Here is an 18,121-nt window from a genome sequence, read left to right as displayed (position 1 = left end):
TAGTCTAGCTAAGTGAAAGAGACCAGTGTGACATGGGATTAGTGGCAAGTGGTAACAGAAGTTAGAGCAGAATTTTATGCCCAAAAAGAAAAAAAGTGTGTTAATGTTTTTATCCTTTTTCATCTTGATGTGCTGTTTCATATTCAGAGTTTCATTTATTGTTCAATTATATATTATTTAAAATCTAATGTCTTGATTCTCAAGGAGTAATTACATTCACATTTTTAGAAGTCCACAGTAAAAACAAATTTCAGTATTTATGTATATTACTAATAACTAAAGAGTGGATGATAATTAACATGCCATAATAATATGTTGATGATGTAAATACTCTTGCAACATAAACTGTTTTCTTAGATTAAATGCTTTTATAAAAAAAGAATTAGGAAAATCCTATGAAATGAGGCAGCCACAGGAAAACAGATTTGGCAATTGGCTAGCAAAGCTGACAATTTTGGCATCATTTGGGCCAATGGCTACTATCCAAAAGAGGTTGATTTCTGATCCTATCAACCCCCATGGATTCAGCATGACACTGGAAAAAGATAAACATGCTGAAAGGTAAATTTGCACAAGCATATGCAGCTGATTATAGATGGTTGAGGAACAGATTTTCTGTCAAAGAGGGCTATAAATGGTTGAGGGGATCAGAATCAATTCAGACTTTCAAGGGTCATTTGGAATAATGAACATCACAATTTCTGACCATTAATGTCCTCTTTGTGATTGTGAAACTTGCATGCATTTCTTTCTTGAGTGTGATTGAAGGAGCTGTTATCACATTTATGCATTTGGCTAGGCACAGAAAACTGAAATGAAACAGTCTTAGTAATGTGCTAATGCATAACTACACATTTTTTTGCAAGGATATTATCTTTTAATTAACTTATTCCACATTGCACCATGTTGTATAATCCTGATCAATGCATCACTCTTTCCCTTTGTTGTATTAAAATATTTAAATATAAGTAATTATTTAAGTAAATAAAATTGAGAAACAATGATAAACATGTTAACAAATGCATATGCTTCTTGATAGGGTTACAAAAAGTAGTACTTGGTAAACAATGAAAAACATATTAAACACATGGATATGTTTCTTGAGAAACAATGGGAAAAGAGTAGTACTTCTAATGATCCAGGATTACAAAAAAAGTAGTTTAAGTGGAAGATGGTGAGAGTTCACTGATCAAATAATATGTACAAATCCAATTTTCTTGCATCTGCTTTGAGACTTGAGAGCCAAATGGAGTTTGCAAATCTTAAATGTTATCCTCAAAATGCAATTTCCTTATAGAGTGTGCCCTCATTTTTTGCTGAAATTCATCAGAAACATTGATAATTCAAAACATTTAACTACACATGAAAAGGTTTCCTTGGAGTAGGTGCTCTATTTTCCATTGATTGCAGCCTCTGTTTGAGATGAAAAACTTCAACCTATGCAACCAAAACGAGGTAGATGGCAAAGTGTTTAAGAAATCCAAGTAGGATGAAAACATTTAACATTATAACATAATAATGAAATGGACATGAGGAATGGAGACATTTAAAGAATTGAGTGGCACTAGGTCAATTCAAAGCACACTTGGGAAAATTATACTGATTTCTCTTAAAGTAGGACTTAATTAACACTACATCTACAACAATAACAACAACAACAAAGCAGTAGGTGGAGTCGGCTACATAGATCGAACGACGCTATAATACTCTCATGTTTTCCTCGAGCTTTATGTTATCATTACTTATTGTTGAGATTTATGTTGTCACCACAGATACTCTTGGGGTTTATGTTGTCATTACACAGTAAAACACTATCATCAATATAAACCTAGAGAGGTCAGTGTTGACAATGTAATTTTCCTTAACATATTTGGACACATAAGACTTGTAATCAATCCAAAGGATGTACCTGTAGTTGGAATGCTCTGCCTCTTTCTCCTGCAAGAACTCCTCTTGTTGAGTGCAACTCCTACAATAAATTTCGCTCAGACCGTAAGAGTTTGTATATATGCAATATGCAAGTACACTCATCATATGATGCATCGTCATACATACCTTCTGTGTATCATCTAAAACAGCCTTGAGGAAAGCCACATCATGCTCAAGTCTTACATTGTCGGAGTGGACTATGTTGGATAGGCTATTAGCCTCTTCTTGTGCCAACTCCACACCAGCCAGCTTCTCTCTTAGTAATTCCATCTCCTTCAGTGTATCACCCAATTTTTTCTCCATCTCCTGCTTGCTTCTAAAAGCAGATGCTAAGCTTTTCTCCGCAGCTTCTCGGCTTGCCGATGCAGCTGCCAACTGTCCTTCCAGGATCCCGTTTTTTCTTATAAGGGAAGCTACTTTAGCTTCATAATAATGATAAATATTTGAAGGAGTGGACAGTGATCCTGATTTACTGTTTTCAGGAAATGACATATCATCACCTTCTAGCATCAGGTTTCCAAACAGTTGGTGTTGGTTTGAACTTCCAGACATCAACATCTGTTCCTCCATATTATTCATCTTGGCTCCACTTATGTTCATCGGATTTCCGGGGTCATTTTGATTTGTCCTGTGATCCACCGCCTGAAGCGTATAATGAAATACAATATTAGCTTTTATTATTTTACTTGAGGCTAAATTTAAATGTTAACTTTTAACATAATATCCGCTATTTACACATTAGAATATAATATCTATTGTGTTACCAGGGTTTTAGCCTGGTACTGTACGATATTTATCGACCATCACGTGTTTTAATAAAACCACTACGAAAGTATTCAAGGCCTCTATGTGTCCAAGAAGTGTATAAAGAATATGGTTATAGTAAATGCGGACTTCTACTTTACCTGTGGGAAAGAACTTTCATCTTCCGAATGCTTGTCAATCCTAACATCTCCACTGTATTCTTCATCATGATCGAACTGCCTGCGAAGGGAGATGTTGGTAGGGAGAGAATTGGAATCTTGTTGTACAAGTAGGGATTCTGAGAGAGATTTCCTTCCAGAACCATGTTCAATTGCAGATGCTAGATTTTGTCGAGCAACTGAGTCAATCAAACGTTTGGAAGAATGATTCTTAAGTTGAGAGGTCAATCCAGTAGATGATGAATGTTTTTCGAGAAGTATAGATCCCGGACCCTGCGTAGGAGTTTGTCGTCTTCCATGGGCTGATTCATTCTTTTCCATTATTAACACTTCCACCTGATACAGTCAAGAAGAAAAAGATTAGAAGTTCAACAAGAACTAGACTAACTCCGGCATTAACTTTGTTTACACTTCTTTATCAAACCTGATTAGATGGCTCTTTTTTGGATCCCCCAAATGCAACAAGAAAGTCCTTTTCCTTGTGCTGAACGAGTACCAGGCTAAAACCCTGGCAATACAATAGATATTAGAAACATGCATTTCGACAATCTACAAGAAAACACGGTGAAGCATACGGATAAAAACTATTACTGAAGGAGATTTAAGTATAAAGTGAAAGAATAGACATGTAGGGCATCAAGAGCCAAATATAACGCAACTAGAAATATAATTGTTAATAGTAAGAAGATACATTGTAAATGTCTTTTTATAAGCAAATATTTGTATATATTATTTTATTTTCAAGGGGAGGGGGAAGGGTCAGAGGGCACTTTCGGGGTTTTTAACCAGACACTTTAAATTTCATGTCCGCAACTTAACCAATTGAGCTGACTCTAGGGGTCCATATTAAATGAATTGACGCAATTTACAGCTTATAGGTTGAGAAAACATAATACTAAGAAAATTGAGAAAATAAAATCTAAGCAGGGATTTCATCAGTGAAATTAAACAGATCTAATGAAGTCCCAGACTAAACCATTAGACAAAATTATGGGCTGGTAGTGCTTATTCCACCACCTTGTAAAAAATCGAGTTGTGTGCAAAAGGCTAAAAGGAATAGTAAGGAAAATCAGTGTTAATTTATTAGAGTCAATGAATGTACAGCTAAAATTATGCTAGAAAGTCCAGAGACCATTTTTTGCATAGAAGAGAGTAATTTTATTGTGAAAATAATACTAAATTAAACAACATGAGGCTAGCAGCAGATAAATGGTAGGTAAACATGACAGGAAAATAACTCACCTTGTTGGTAGTGATAGAAGAAGGAGGTGACGCAATTGCCACAGACCACTCACTTTTTACGATATCGTATATCAGAGTCTCTCCATGTCCTGGAAAATATAGGGAAGACAAGTTTATAAAGTACATGTGAAGTAGGAAATGATGTAATACAAGCAGCAACCAGTTTAATTCATGCATAAATTAAATTACTTCTCGGAAGCTGAAGTGTAAAAGGGAAAGTTCAAATGACAGAAATTAAAAGCATGACCAAACATTATGAATAAGTGCTTCATCTACTATAAAACATACGTTTTTTCCTGCTTCCACCCCCGGTAATATACCATTTAGTACCACAAAGAACACCACAACAACCAGCTCTGGGTGATGGATGGAAACCGCGTATCTTTATTCTTGACCATGCCATCTGAGATAACAGGTACTTTCATCAAATTATAAAATGAATGAATATTTAATCTGCATCTTGGGAAATTTTTTACTGCATCTAATTGCTATATAGAGAGCTCACACACCGTTTCAAAATCAAGAGAATATAAATCATTTAAGGTCTTGGATTTTGATGCTCCTCCAAATATAAAAAGAATTTTGCCATCATAAAGAGCTGCCACATGGTTGAATCTTGCACAAGGTGCTGCTCCCCTGTAAGTAATATAATATTTTAGGAGGAAGTGAAGTGGAAAAAAAAACCTTAAATTCAAGGAAACATTCAGATGAGGTGCTTATTAGTCGATTTCACATGAAAATCCGAACATTTCTTTGCAAAAAAATTTTACAAAATAAAAATCGTAACACACTTACGTGCAGTGAAGTGGAAGCCAAGTCAAGGACTTGAGATCAAACATATGTAGATCATTCAGTTTCCTCTTTTTTACATCTTCTCCGCCAAACAATATCAAAACAGAACCAGCCCTAACAACAGTATGGCCACTACGAGCAGCCTGCCATAACAAAACATTTGGTCAAATGTAATTGTCCTCTGCGGAGGAACTTGCAGTTCTATCAATTGTAAAATCCTACCGGTATGTCTCCTTTTGCTTCCATGAGTGACCAGCACTCTGACTCTGTATCAAATGCCCATACTACAAAAACCAAAAAGATAATTAGAACAGTTTAACGACATGAAATGAGACAAAGCTATTACATGTGTGAAGGACATGGGGCTCAACCAGAAATTTTGTCACTTCCTGGGTCTGTTTTGCCTCCAATGAGGAGCCCCTTCTTCCCCCAAGAAACCTGGACAATTTATTATCAAGCACGAGAGAAATTAGAGCGGTGATACGCCATTAGCAAGTATAAGTTCACGACACATTATATATGCTACTTTGCACTGTGTTCCCGATAACTTCCCGCTAATTCAACTATTAGAATTGTATATCTCTTGGCAAGCCTTTTCATTTACTGATACATACTGTGCTACATGGACATAGAATGTGGAAGAGCTTCTTTTCAATAGAGAAATTCAGTTTCACGATCTTTTCATCTTAATAGACATGTTATTCCATATCTATGATGAGACCATTATCAAGATCACTTGAATAGAACATAGATTAAAGACTTAAAGTATACTGAGAATTTTATGCTAAAAGCATAGATTAAAATTAAAGTACCAAACTATGACCCTTGCAAGCTGGAATCTTTAGTGGCAGACTGCTTGGTGACAAGTAAAGCTTTGATGACGCTGTGGTCCATGAAAATCTGTCAAAATTTAGCACCTGACAATAAAATCATGATCAACCAAATAATTAGTTAATGTTAAAATTAATACTCATATCAAAGCACACCAAATTCTAAAACAAATGTTCCCTCACCTGCACGTCGTCTAATAATCCACTACCAGATTCACCACCAACAACTATCATCTTATTCCCAATGACAGCTGCTGCATGCTACTCACAATGAAAGACAGATCAGTCTTTCACAGTAACTACTCAATACTTCCACAAAACAACCATGGAAGAAAAAAGTTAGAGAAAGGAGGTGACCGTAATTCAAAAAATTGCATACATTGGATCTAGGAGAAGGCTTATCCCCAGCAATTGACAACACCATCCAGTTCTCTGAGCTGCCAGATGTACAAGTACTTATCTCGGGCGCTGCAGTAGCGGTAGCGGCAGCAGCAGACGAAATCTGGCAATCAATTTCATCAGAATGACTAGTTGCTCCTGCAGCTTCATCACCCTGAAAGAAGCTAAAAACTTATGCGGCCACACTTGTTTATCTCAGCATAACTGAGCCTAACTAGAATCCAAAAGCTAGCTCATTAACCATATACTCAATTAACGTGGAACTTTATAAAACTTAACAAGACTAAGTGTCTAAATAATTCAACCACACAAACAAAGAGTGAAGCTAAAGAACTTACATTGGAGTTACCATTTCGCTTCGGCTGCCTTATGGGGCTTCTAGTTCCTTGAGTGGTATCAGAAAGCTGAACCTTCAATCTACTGAGAGAAAATACAACAATAACAAACATCAATATCACAAAGAACTAAAACTAGTGATTGGTGCCCTCCCAACCGGGTAAAAGTAAGGCCCACCCACCTAGTGGAGTCTGAGGAGCGTAGATGTATGCAGCCTTATTTTCACAAACTAAGAGCTTATTTTCAGGATTTGAACCCAAGACCTTTAGGTCACAAGGCCTTACCATTGCCTCAAGGCTCCCCTTATTTGCCTCTCAATTGGGTATACTACAAAAAGTCCAAACTTGAAGAAAACTAAGGCGATCTAGCGCACAAGACTTCTACCTAGTTGGGTCTAGAGAGGACAGATGTACATAGCATTACCCTCGCAAGTAAGCTCGTAAGTAAACCACGAGGTAATCTCCGGTATTTGAACTCATGACCCATTGTGCTAAGGCTCACCTCTTTGAAGAAAAGTAAATAAAAAAAATGTTCACCTGCCAAGTTTCATGCGCCTACGAGAGAATCCAAACATTTTGATCTTCAAAGTGGAGCTACTATTTTCACTTGAACACTGTCACTGAGTGAAAAAAAGAAACAAATTGATAAAATCCCTAACACAGCACAAGAGTGAAGCTACATTATTATCCTCAAAAGTCAAACAATTTTCCTTCTATAAAATGCAACCAAGATAAATCCTTTTCACTTGCCCACAAAATAAAAGTTACTGAAAACAAAAGCAAAGAGTAAAAAAATAAAATTTATTTAACAAAAAACAAAAACAACAATAACATTGTCAGTTTCAGTAAGAAGAAAGAAAAATCACCTATTTGATTAGTGAGAAAGTTGTTGGAAAAGAAAGAGAAAATAAAAAGTAGGAACGGCACTGCAATGATTTATGAGTAAGGCTTTTGGTTCAGTTGAAAATCCCAATAATAACATCAAGCATAGTCATGGGCTTAAGGTGAAAGCGGTGAGAGAGAGAGAGAGAGTACTTTAGCAGCATGTGTTGTTTATTTACTGTAATAAGAAGGAAAAGGAAAAAGAAAAAAAGAAAAAGAGATAATTTATATGAATTAATGAGTACTACCAACAAATCAACAATAAGTTAAAGCATAATTTATTCTTTTAACTATATGCTATCTAAGTCCATCTTTTTCATATGTATAATGAAAGGATTTTTATTAGATGACATAAAACTCACTTCAATGATTTTAATGTCTTAAATAGATTCATCTTTCATTATTTGATTATAATATCTAAACTGTAAAACAAAAAATCTATTATCTATTACATATGTTAAGTATTCAATAAGGCTGTACTAGATTCTCATGAAAATTAAAATATTAATGATTTAATTTATGAGAGTAATATTTATGAAAGAGATAATTATATATTCCAAAAATAATTAATTATTATTCATAGTGTGAGAGAATAGTTTGTACCAAAAAATACATGAGGTTGATTTAGCTTAATGCATGATCTCATATTTAAGTTTTGATATAAAACTATTAAATATTTTAAAAATATGCACACAACAATTTATTAGTGTAAGGTCCTATTAGATCTTCAGGAATAATCAAAATGTATGATTCGATTCTTATAAGAGATAATCACGAACTTAAAAATGATTAATTCCTTACCATAAGGTGATAATATATCATTGGTAATAAGATATCATTGGTAATACAAAAAACAAAATAAATATGAGTTGATTGTGCTATTTTTATTTTAAGTGATTGTGAAAATGACTAAATCATAAAGTTAAACTACTTGGATCCCATGTAAAATCAAACACTGGAAATAAAATAAGTCAAAAGGGTCACATAAGAAATGACCGTTGTCAGATGGGGAAGAAGCAAATTAAAAGCACTTAAATCACTATCACTTTAAAAGTGTTATATAAATAACTAAAATTTAACAACTTGTTTAATAATAAATTGTATACATTTTTTACTTTTTATCATTTATTTCTATTAGACATTCCTAAAAAATCATCCAAAAAAATCAAATAACAACTAAAATTAGTCAAAATATTGTTTATGAAAATAATTATTCCAAACTTTATCTATTATGATAAGAAAAAATGGTGAGGTAGAGATAGTGTGGGGCCCTATGTATGCATGGGGTGGATCCAAATGACATGAATAAGACAGTGAGGGGAAAGGATCCAATCTGTGATATGCCTACGTGTCTCTCTCTTGATATAAAGTTCGTCCTCGTATAAGGATCTGTTGTTCTAAACTATGTTCATATCATATCTTATACTAATGCAATGAAATAAAAAATAAAAACAACAATGAATGTTTAACTTTTTTAATTAATCTGATATATTTTTATTGATATGGGACATAGGACAATAAATTGTTAATGTGGTTGATGAGTAATGAATTTTTTGTCTTTGTGTAATGTGAATGAGGCAGTGTAGACTTTTTAGGCCTTACCCCACTTTTCTTTTTCTCTGTTTTTTTGTTTAATAAAGAAAAGTTGTCATTGTTGATTGTGAGGGAGATTTATTTATGTGTATGTTCTGTTCTATGATTGGAATTTGGAGATGTCTTTATTATATTGAGATTAGCAAAAGAAAACCATCATTGGATTTCGAAGTGTCTTTTGTTTTTATTCATCAATTCATAATTCATGGCTCTAGTTTGGTTTGTTTGCATCAACCCATGTCAGACAAATTTGTTGCAACATTTTTTTTAATAATAATGTCCAGAAAAGCTTAAGGGACTATATCTCTTTCTTAAGTTGTTTTGTTTGTATATAGAGTTTAAATAAATGAAAGTTTTTTATATAATCACGATTATTCCTCATGGTGGTAAGAAATTGAATTTTTGACCTTTGACATAACATAATAGTCAAAGTTCTAATGGAGTCTTACATCATTATAACACTTTATTAATAAATATAATGATAGTTAATATTTTTATTTATGCATAAATATGGATTAACTTTATACAAAATATTATTAAAAGAAAACAAAATGTGTACTTATTAAAGCACTATAGAAGTGTTCACTATAAAATACCAATATAGAATTATTAAAAATAAATTGATTTAATGTGTGTATGTATGTGATAGATTTTTCTCACAAAAAAAGATAAGGGACAATCCATGTAAGCAATTTTCACACTCAGATGTAGAAGTATAAAATAGTTACTAGTTCCTAGGATTCTGTACAAGTATAAAATAGTTACTAGTTGTCTTTGCAAAGGACCCTTGTTGATTTGTATAGGAAAATGGTGATAGAGATTGCATTGAAGATATTTGTTGAAATGCCTGACAAAAATGTGTTTTTTTTTTGGGAACTCCATGTTATATTGGGTATCTAAAACTTAGTAATTTAGATGAAAGTATGCATTTTCTTTGTTTCAACAAATGCCAGAGAAACTTGGCTTCATGGAATACAATGATTGTTGGTTACATTGAGTATGGAAGCATATGCACTATCACATCAGCTAGAGAATTTTTGGATGCAGTGAACACAAGGAATGCTGGGTATTCGAAACTTCCTGGGTATGTTGAATCTGTTTGTAAGCTCTTTGACAAGATGAGTGAGAAAGATTCACTCTCATTTTAAGATGACTTTGATTATTGTGATGTATCAACATGTTCAATATTGGTGCTGAATTGAGTCACAGATAATTTACATGACATGATTCAAAGTCTGGAAGCATTAACTAGACATTTGAGCTATTTCATGGCTTGAGAAACATGGATTTGATTGAATATTCTGCATATGAATTATAGATGTAGATTAAATATAAGGTTTGAGACTCAATCAAGCTATTTGAGGAACACATTTGGCCAACTATAGTCATCTGCACTGGACCCTTATTACTACAGTGGAGTTGTGAATTCCTTTGATCTTGATCATTATGGTTGGATGGAGCATATGATTTTTTATATCAAATATGTCAATACATACAAATTCTGGGGTTCAGGGAGCTCTACTTTATGCCACAGGTTTCATAACAATGTGTAGCTCAAGCAAATTTCTGTTCTATATTGCATTAAGTTGAGTGATACAACTTGATATTCTTCTCTTATATGAAGCTGTTGGAGCAAGTCAACTCATCCTTGTTTACCCAAAACTAGAACATTCTGTTGCATCTTATCCTGTATAATGTATTTTTTGTATAACCAAGTGCTCTTTACCTTATGGTTATATGGGTAAAAAACTAATCTCTTTCGAGGTGCGTAGTTACCTTCCCAACAAGTGTCGTTCTTAGAAATCGAACCTTTGACATTTTGGTTTATCTCGTGATGCAATGGGGTCTTATACCACTAGACCAACGCCTTGTTGGTAGCTACCACATAATATGGTGTGCTGATATTCAATAAGATAAACAAAGGTTTGTTTAGCCAATGATGAATATTGAATGCTAATTTATTTGTAGTTCTTTTGCTGTTGTCTTTGCATAAATAAATACACATGTCATTTCTCTCCTAATAAATATGTAAACATGAGTTTATTTATCACAATTGTGTGAATTAGTCTTCTGTTGAAGATCTAATTATTCAATGTTGAAGATGCTAATATTGAATTTGCTAACTATTGTCTGTTAGAGTATTGATCTTATGCAACCAAACATATCGATAACTTAGTTACTACATAACAGAACATGAATATGATAATAAATGGTTATGATTTAGGCTGAGAAGATCATTTAAAAAATAAATTGAAGCAAGTTATATGTTTTTTCTAAAAACATATAACTTGTAAAATATGATACCAGTTTGAATATGAAACACTAGTCTATATCTTCTCTAGAGAAGAATGTATTCAAAAATGACATTGGTCTAGGAGAAAAGTTGAATATAGAGTTACTGATGTAGTTATTCATTTTGTAAAATATGGTTATTACTTTTTTACATGGCCAGGTTTTATCACTAATGGTTTTCACACGTCTTTCTCCAAGAATAATATTGACTAGATTATATATCTAATTTCATGTTTGTTTTGGAAACAAATAGTGTAGGAGGTGGTCTAATAGTTTCTATCATGTCAATTCCCATATTATATTTTTCTCTAAGAGTATGTTTGCGAGTTTAATTTTGGAAAGAAAGGAAACGCTTCAGAGCCATGAAATACATATGTGAAATGAATTTGAAGTCTCAATTTCCTTCCAAAACTCAACTCGCAAACAGATCCTAAATGAAGTCAGCTTCATTAATTTTAGACTTAATAAGCTCTATAAATCTATGATATGTTCTACTAGTTTTTTGTCTTTTGTCCTTTCTCTAATTTGGTATCTAATCTACTTGATGATGTGACAGAGAGGAACCATGTTACTGTTATGTCACATTCACTTATACCACCAAGTTTATTCCATTCTGTGCATTTGTCCCTCATCAACTAACTCAAAGAACAAGAATGATTTGTAGCCATCCTTCATCAACTAAGTTAAAGAACAAGATAAGGTGATCATCTAAATAGATCTAATTTAAGTATCATTGGTTTTATTTATTATCTTGTAGAAATATCATAGTGTTGAAGCACTACTCTTTAAACAAATTAGCAAGTTAAGACTCTAAAGTACAACTATAAGGTAGTATTTGGTAAACATGCCCGAATATGACGAAATAGAATATATTAATTTCGCAATGTGTTTGATATATTTTATGAACAGACACATGAGATTATAAAATTCTAACATTTTGATTCGACTAAAAGAAGTGCGACCAAACATAACACAATAGAACATCTAATGTTTCACATGACATCAAACACTACATGCATTTATATTTCTTGCTATTTCTTGTACTTGCATCCAAAAACACTGAAATTTCAAGCTTCTGCAACCTCAGTACATGATCCAATCCCCACCTGAAACCTTTAATTTCTTTGTTTGAACTGAAAATGATAAAGTGGGAATGAAGGAATGATTTCATTTAGATCACTGAGCATACTCAACTTAGATAGCTATCAAGTTACTTTTTTGTTTCTATGCCTTCCCCTTTCTTCTGTTATTTCAATAGACATAAAGCTAAATAATTTTGTGAAAATGTTGATAAACCACTAATTAGTGGCATGATTCTTAAAACACAGTTAAATTTCATATAGTCTAGTTTATTATAATTCAGCTAAAATACAAAAGATTACACTTAACAAAAAAGGCTAAACTATACCTTAATGGTCAAGTTAGCCTTATTATTACAAAACTTTAGTACCATAAACTTTATACTAATATACATGTAATATGTATATATATATCCGGCACTTATATATAATCTCATCATTATACATGTAACCAAAAACAGATTTATTATAATGGCTGATGAGAAGGTCTAAGTGGTAGTTAATTTCTCAAACCCAAAGTGCTCCTGCATTCCTAAGCATTGGAATCAGGGTCCTGTTAAGGTGAAGGCTCATAACTTCATTGGTTCCACCAACAAACTTACCACCAATGAACACAGCAGGCACAGAAGGTTTACACCCTAGCCTTGAAAGTGCTTGTTCAATTTCTTTCCCTTTAGGAATCTCATCAAGCTCATGAACTGATGGATTCACACCAAACTCAGAGAAAAGGGTCTTGATGGTGTGGCACATGCAGCATGAGCTCTTGCTGAAAATTACCACTGGTCTCTCTGCTACCATGTTTGTTATCCTATCCATTTCTAAGATCACAAATGTAGCCTCAAAAGTTGATGAAGGATAGAAGAAACAATGCCAAAAGGGTTTAACACAAATGGAATTGAGAAAAAAGCTTGTTTCTAAGGAAATGTGGGTAAGTGGGGTGTGGTTGAGCTAGAGCCAAATGGTGTTTGCTTATATAGGGGTTGGAGGGAGGTACAATTGGTTTGGTGGATTGACATTGCTCATCAAATTCGTTGTTTTAAATTGTATCTCACAACCATAATTGTTATATGTCCGTAATACTATGATTTTTAGTCGGGAGTATCTTTAACCATGTCACAATCACAATTGTATTTTATCGACCAGAATTGCAATAAACATAATGTATTTGCAACCATAGTTTAAAACATATTTCATCTCAAAAAAGAAAGATAGGGTGGTTAAGGAGAAAAGTGGAGAATGTTTCATTAGATATTTGGGCAGGTGTCTCAATTTTATTTTATCATTTGTATGAAAGTGATTGATCCAATTTTTTTTTACTATAACGAATCAATATCTTTGCATGCATGCGGAAACAATGACTTGTTGGTACGGCTTCTAAACAAAACTGTGCATATCCCCTCATAATTGCTTACTTTTGCTTCATGTATAAGTGCTATATACGTGTATGATTGTTGGTAAGAAAATTAGTGAAAAATCTTATTAATAGTATTGTATAATGAAGAGTATTTCTTACCTTATAATTAAGGAATTAATTTCTTTCAGAATATATGACTGTACATCTATATGAGGATTGAATTTATCATTAAAATAAGATTGTGGGTTCTATGTTTAGTAGTTGTCTGTGTGTCATCATAACTTTTTTTGTACTAGCATTGTGATTTTCTGCCTTATCTATTAGCATCTACTGGGTTGGAAAAAAAAGTTGAATTTATCCAATTGGGACCTCCTTTTTTTGCTATTAAGATTCGCATCCAATTCTAGAAAGAGAAATGTGAATAGAGTGAAGGAGGACAATAAGTTCTATACCAAAATAAAAGGGGACTCGTATACCAATTTTTTTTAAAAACAGAACAATTGTACCAAGAAAATTTGAAAAAATGGACTACAAGTTCTGCCAATATTTTATTTTATTTTTTGAAAATAGAGGAGTGAAGTTTTTTTGGTATTATCAAGGGTATCTCCTCACCTTTTGTAGGTAAGTTTCGAGGTTCGTTGTTGCCCTTTTCAGCAAGTGTCACTCCCAGGAATCATACCATTGACCTTGTGAATCCAATAAGGTCTTATGTTACTAGACCAATGTCTTATTGGTAGAGGAGTAAAGTTATTTTGGAGATAATACAATTCTTAGTATTATATATTCACACTTAGTCACTTACCACTAATTAGTATTGATTTGATACGATAAAACCACAACTATTATTGTAGTTAATAAAGAATAGATGAATAATTTGGAATGTTAGTAGCATTATTCAAAAGTTACATTTACCCCCTTTCAACATAAATAAAAAAAGTCATGAAATATTTCAAGAAATTGTTTTCTTGATAATTTACTCTCCCTCTCTAGTAAAGTTTATCTAATGTGTAAGTTACACTTTATATTTTAATGTGCATACACCAAATTTTGATGTTGATTTATTGATTAAAAAGTGATATTTAATCATATCATTTTCAATTATATAAAGTGATGCATATCAAGCAAATTATATATTAGAGGAGTGGTATTGGATATATATGTTGTCATTATATTTATTCTCTTGATTATAATTGTTCAAATCTTGTGTAAGTTTACAAACGATATCATTGCATGCATATCCACATATACTTTGTGAAATCAAGACAATTTCTATAAATAAATAAAAAGAACTCTAAAGTAAGTAAATCAAATTAATTTCAATGAAAAATGTAAATCTATGTCAATGGGAGGTAAGTGTAATGTAACTTTTTTCTAAAGAAAAAAAAATGAAAATTCATATTATAATACGTGCGTCTTTTTTTACAAGCCTATATTGCTAAGTTACTTTTTGTTTCATGTTAATTTTTTATTCAACTTCTTTAATATTTGATATTTAATTTAACAACAAAGGTAAATAAAAAAAAATTATTTTAATGGAATCGAGTGCGTGTGATGCTAGACTAGTGCTACATAGATATTGAGATGATGCAAGAATTGATATTCGAATCAACCAAATGAACTAAAAGTGATTGTTTCTTATTTTTTTATGACATGTCGTCCTCCCAAGTAATGAAAGCCAAGGAAATAAGACCAACAATGAAAGATAAATTAGATGCCTAAGAGGTCCCCAACATTTATCCATCACTTCATATTTGTTTGTTTCTCTTTTATATTTTACCTTTAAATTCGACCAATTATATAAGAATATATCAATGATAACTATCACTCTAATATCCAAAAGTTTAAATTTATATGTTTGAGTTCCCCAAAGGTATATGTTAATTTGTTAAAATCTTGATGATACTATAATTGTTGCCTATATATAATGTTTTAACATTTTTAAGATATTGTGTTAGATTCACATATAATAATTCTTCTTTATTTCTTTAACCAATATTTTTAAAAAAAGATCGTACCAACATGAGTTCCCGTCCTAAACTAGGATCAAGTTTTCTAATACATTTAATTATTGTATATTTTATTATATACTTAAATTTAATTGTAATGTTCTTCCTAAAATTTATCAATTTTTAATAATATACTCACCTATTTCAATAATAACTTACGTAACTACCAAATACTAACGTAATAATAAACCATGCTTATTAAAAAAAATCGTGTTTCTTAAACTTTTGTGTGTATGTAAAGTTTCACGTGGCGCCACGTCTTGTGATAGTAACTTGATGAAAAAAGCAGCAACTTCATACACCATGACCAGATGTAAGGTTATTGGTCCTACAAATTAAAGGTATTTATCTATTAACCAGCTCTATATATATGTAGAAGCTAATTGATCTTTTTCTTATTGTTATTTATTTTGTTTAATATAAATTTATGCATTAACCTCCGCTTTATTGTAAGTTAAGTGACTATATTTGCTATAGTAATAATTTAATAAATAATTATTGTATTTTTTATGACTAATTTTAAATTGCATTTGAATTGGTATTGAGATTCATGACTTTCTCTTTCTCTTCAACGATTTTTCTCTCCTAACAATCTTCTTTTTCTTTGGTTACATTTCATTCTTTCATTTCATTATTTCTCTTCATTATCATTTTTTCTTTCTCTTCCAATCATCATCTTTAAAGTGTATTTTTTATTTGTTTTGTAGATTTATTCTTATTTGTAAATATGATGTTTAAAGTATATTTTTTATTGATCATTTTGTAGATCTGTTTTTATTTTTATCATTGATTTTTTTGGTTATTTTTTCATTTATTTCCTTATTTTGTAGATGTGTTCTCACTGATTTTATTATTTTGTAGATCTATTCTTCAAACATTTCTCTTCCTTAGAGTCTGATAAACAATGGTATCTTCCTCAAGGAAGACCAAACCTTCAAAAACCTATAATAAGTACTCAATCTCCTTTTATATACATTCCCTTACAAAATTATATTTATTTTTGTTATTAATATATTTATTTGCTTTGTAATTTGGTTCTCCCTTAAAATATTTATGTAGGTTAATTTTCTTTTTATGCATCTCTCATTTTACTTCTACATTTTTTATTCAAAGACTTATCATTTTAATTTTTTTGTTTTGCATGTTTCAGAAATATCTACATTGTATCCTCTTTGAAATAAGGTAAGAATCATAGTTAGTTATTGATACTTTATTTTTTATTTCATGGTTAGTTATTCACTCACTAGTGGATTTTGTATTTTATTTTCACTATTCGATGATTTTTAGTATATATGTTGTTCATCACACTCATTTTGACTCAATATTTATGCTTTTGGAAATATTATTTAAACATCATTACCTTATTTTATTGTTTGCTTAGAAATTTGTATTACCAATATTTAAATATCATTACCAATATAATATTTTGGAAATCGCCTTCCGGATTTTTTAGCATTCCCATATATGGAGAAGAATAATGTCTTTATTTTTATTTGATTTATATTATTTATGGTTTCCAAATTTTAGGTATTCTTCATTATGAAGATAAATTTGTAGAAATATAACTAATGAACTTTGATTGTGATAACCAATTGATTGGATTTATATTTCGTTTAAATTATTTATGATTTCCAAATTTTAAACAATGCTCATTATGGATATAAATTGGTAGAATTGTAACATATGATTCAAAACTCATGAAGAAATATAATAGTTGGAATTTTGTGTATTAGTTACAGAAATAAAATATAAATTTGTAGATCAGTTACAAAATGGAAAGAATAAATTAATAACATAAACCAAGACCTATCAAAAAGAAAAACTAAATTAAGGAACATATAAGGAATCTTCGTAACAATTATGGAATATATAATGTAATTAAGGGGTATATAAAGAACTTATAATTATATTTTACAATTGCAATATCATAATAGTAACAATAGGAAATATATTTTGTTTAAATTATTTATGATTCTCAAAATTTAAACAATTCTCATTATGAATATAAATTGGTAGAATTATAACACATGATTTAAAACTCATGAAGAAATGGAATAGTTGGAATTTTTTGTACCCGTTATAAAAATAGAATATAAATTTGCGGAGCAGTTATAAAATCGAAAGAATCAATTAACAACATAAACCAGAACCTATCAGAAAGAACAACTAAATTATGAAATATATAAGGAATATTCATAACAATTATGGAATATATAATGTAATTAAGAAATTTATAATTATATTTTACAATTGCTATATTATAATAGTAAGAATATGAAATATAACATAAACAAAATATTAATGATAGTAGATTAAGAAGATTAAAAACTATAACAGTAAATTTCAGAACAATTATGGAATATATAATGAATCTTCGTAACAATTGTGAAGTAGATAACGTAATTAATGAATATTAACAAATATATAATGATGATTGTGAGTCATAAGGTGTTATGATGATTAAG

At 31.2% G+C, this 18,121-nt stretch overlaps 2 protein-coding genes and 1 long non-coding RNA gene across 3 annotated transcripts; 1 reads left to right on the top strand and 2 right to left on the bottom strand.

Moving 5' to 3' along the window:
• Positions 1,033-7,192, bottom strand: LOC109330053 (acyl-CoA-binding domain-containing protein 4). Its single transcript, XM_019564041.1, has 17 exons — positions 6,988-7,192; positions 6,454-6,535; positions 6,096-6,269; positions 5,900-5,977; positions 5,699-5,803; positions 5,258-5,324; positions 5,109-5,170; positions 4,890-5,029; positions 4,604-4,730; positions 4,383-4,497; positions 4,095-4,183; positions 3,277-3,360; positions 2,835-3,188; positions 2,056-2,571; positions 1,910-1,969; positions 1,325-1,437; positions 1,033-1,293 (listed from the first exon to the last, which is right to left on the bottom strand). Exons 1-16 carry the CDS (start codon positions 7,023-7,025, stop codon positions 1,357-1,359), a joined length of 2,172 nt encoding a protein of 723 aa, XP_019419586.1. The 5' UTR covers positions 7,026-7,192; the 3' UTR covers positions 1,033-1,293; positions 1,325-1,356.
• LOC109330054 lies at positions 6,999-7,463 on the top strand. The gene is made up of 2 exons (XR_002105617.1): positions 6,999-7,120; positions 7,337-7,463. It is a non-coding gene; the product is annotated as an uncharacterized LOC109330054 (long non-coding RNA).
• On the bottom strand, positions 12,693-13,250 carry LOC109329065 (monothiol glutaredoxin-S2-like). Its single transcript, XM_019562729.1, has one exon. The coding sequence runs from the start codon at positions 13,110-13,112 to the stop codon at positions 12,804-12,806; it is 309 nt and encodes a 102-aa protein (XP_019418274.1). The 5' UTR covers positions 13,113-13,250; the 3' UTR covers positions 12,693-12,803.

This window comes from Lupinus angustifolius, chromosome LG16 (assembly GCF_001865875.1).
Source record: "Lupinus angustifolius cultivar Tanjil chromosome LG16, LupAngTanjil_v1.0, whole genome shotgun sequence".
NCBI lineage: Eukaryota > Viridiplantae > Streptophyta > Magnoliopsida > Fabales > Fabaceae > Lupinus > Lupinus angustifolius.
This window is presented reverse-complemented; position numbering and strand designations above follow the sequence as displayed.

Excerpts from the sequence above, each read along its gene's own strand:
- LOC109330053 (XM_019564041.1), bottom strand. The coding sequence starts at position 7,025 with ATGTTTGGATTCTCTCGTAGGCGCATGAAACTTGGCAG. Across the intron at positions 6,270-6,453 it reads AGCGAAATGGTAACTCCAAT|GGTGATGAAGCTGCAGGAGC; the intron begins GTAAGTTCTTTA and ends AGCTTCTTTCAG. Across the intron at positions 3,189-3,276 it reads AAAAAGAGCCATCTAATCAG|GTGGAAGTGTTAATAATGGA; the intron begins GTTTGATAAAGA and ends TGACTGTATCAG.
- LOC109329065 (XM_019562729.1), bottom strand. The coding sequence starts at position 13,112 with ATGGATAGGATAACAAACATGGTAGCAGAGAGACCAGTGGTAATTTTC.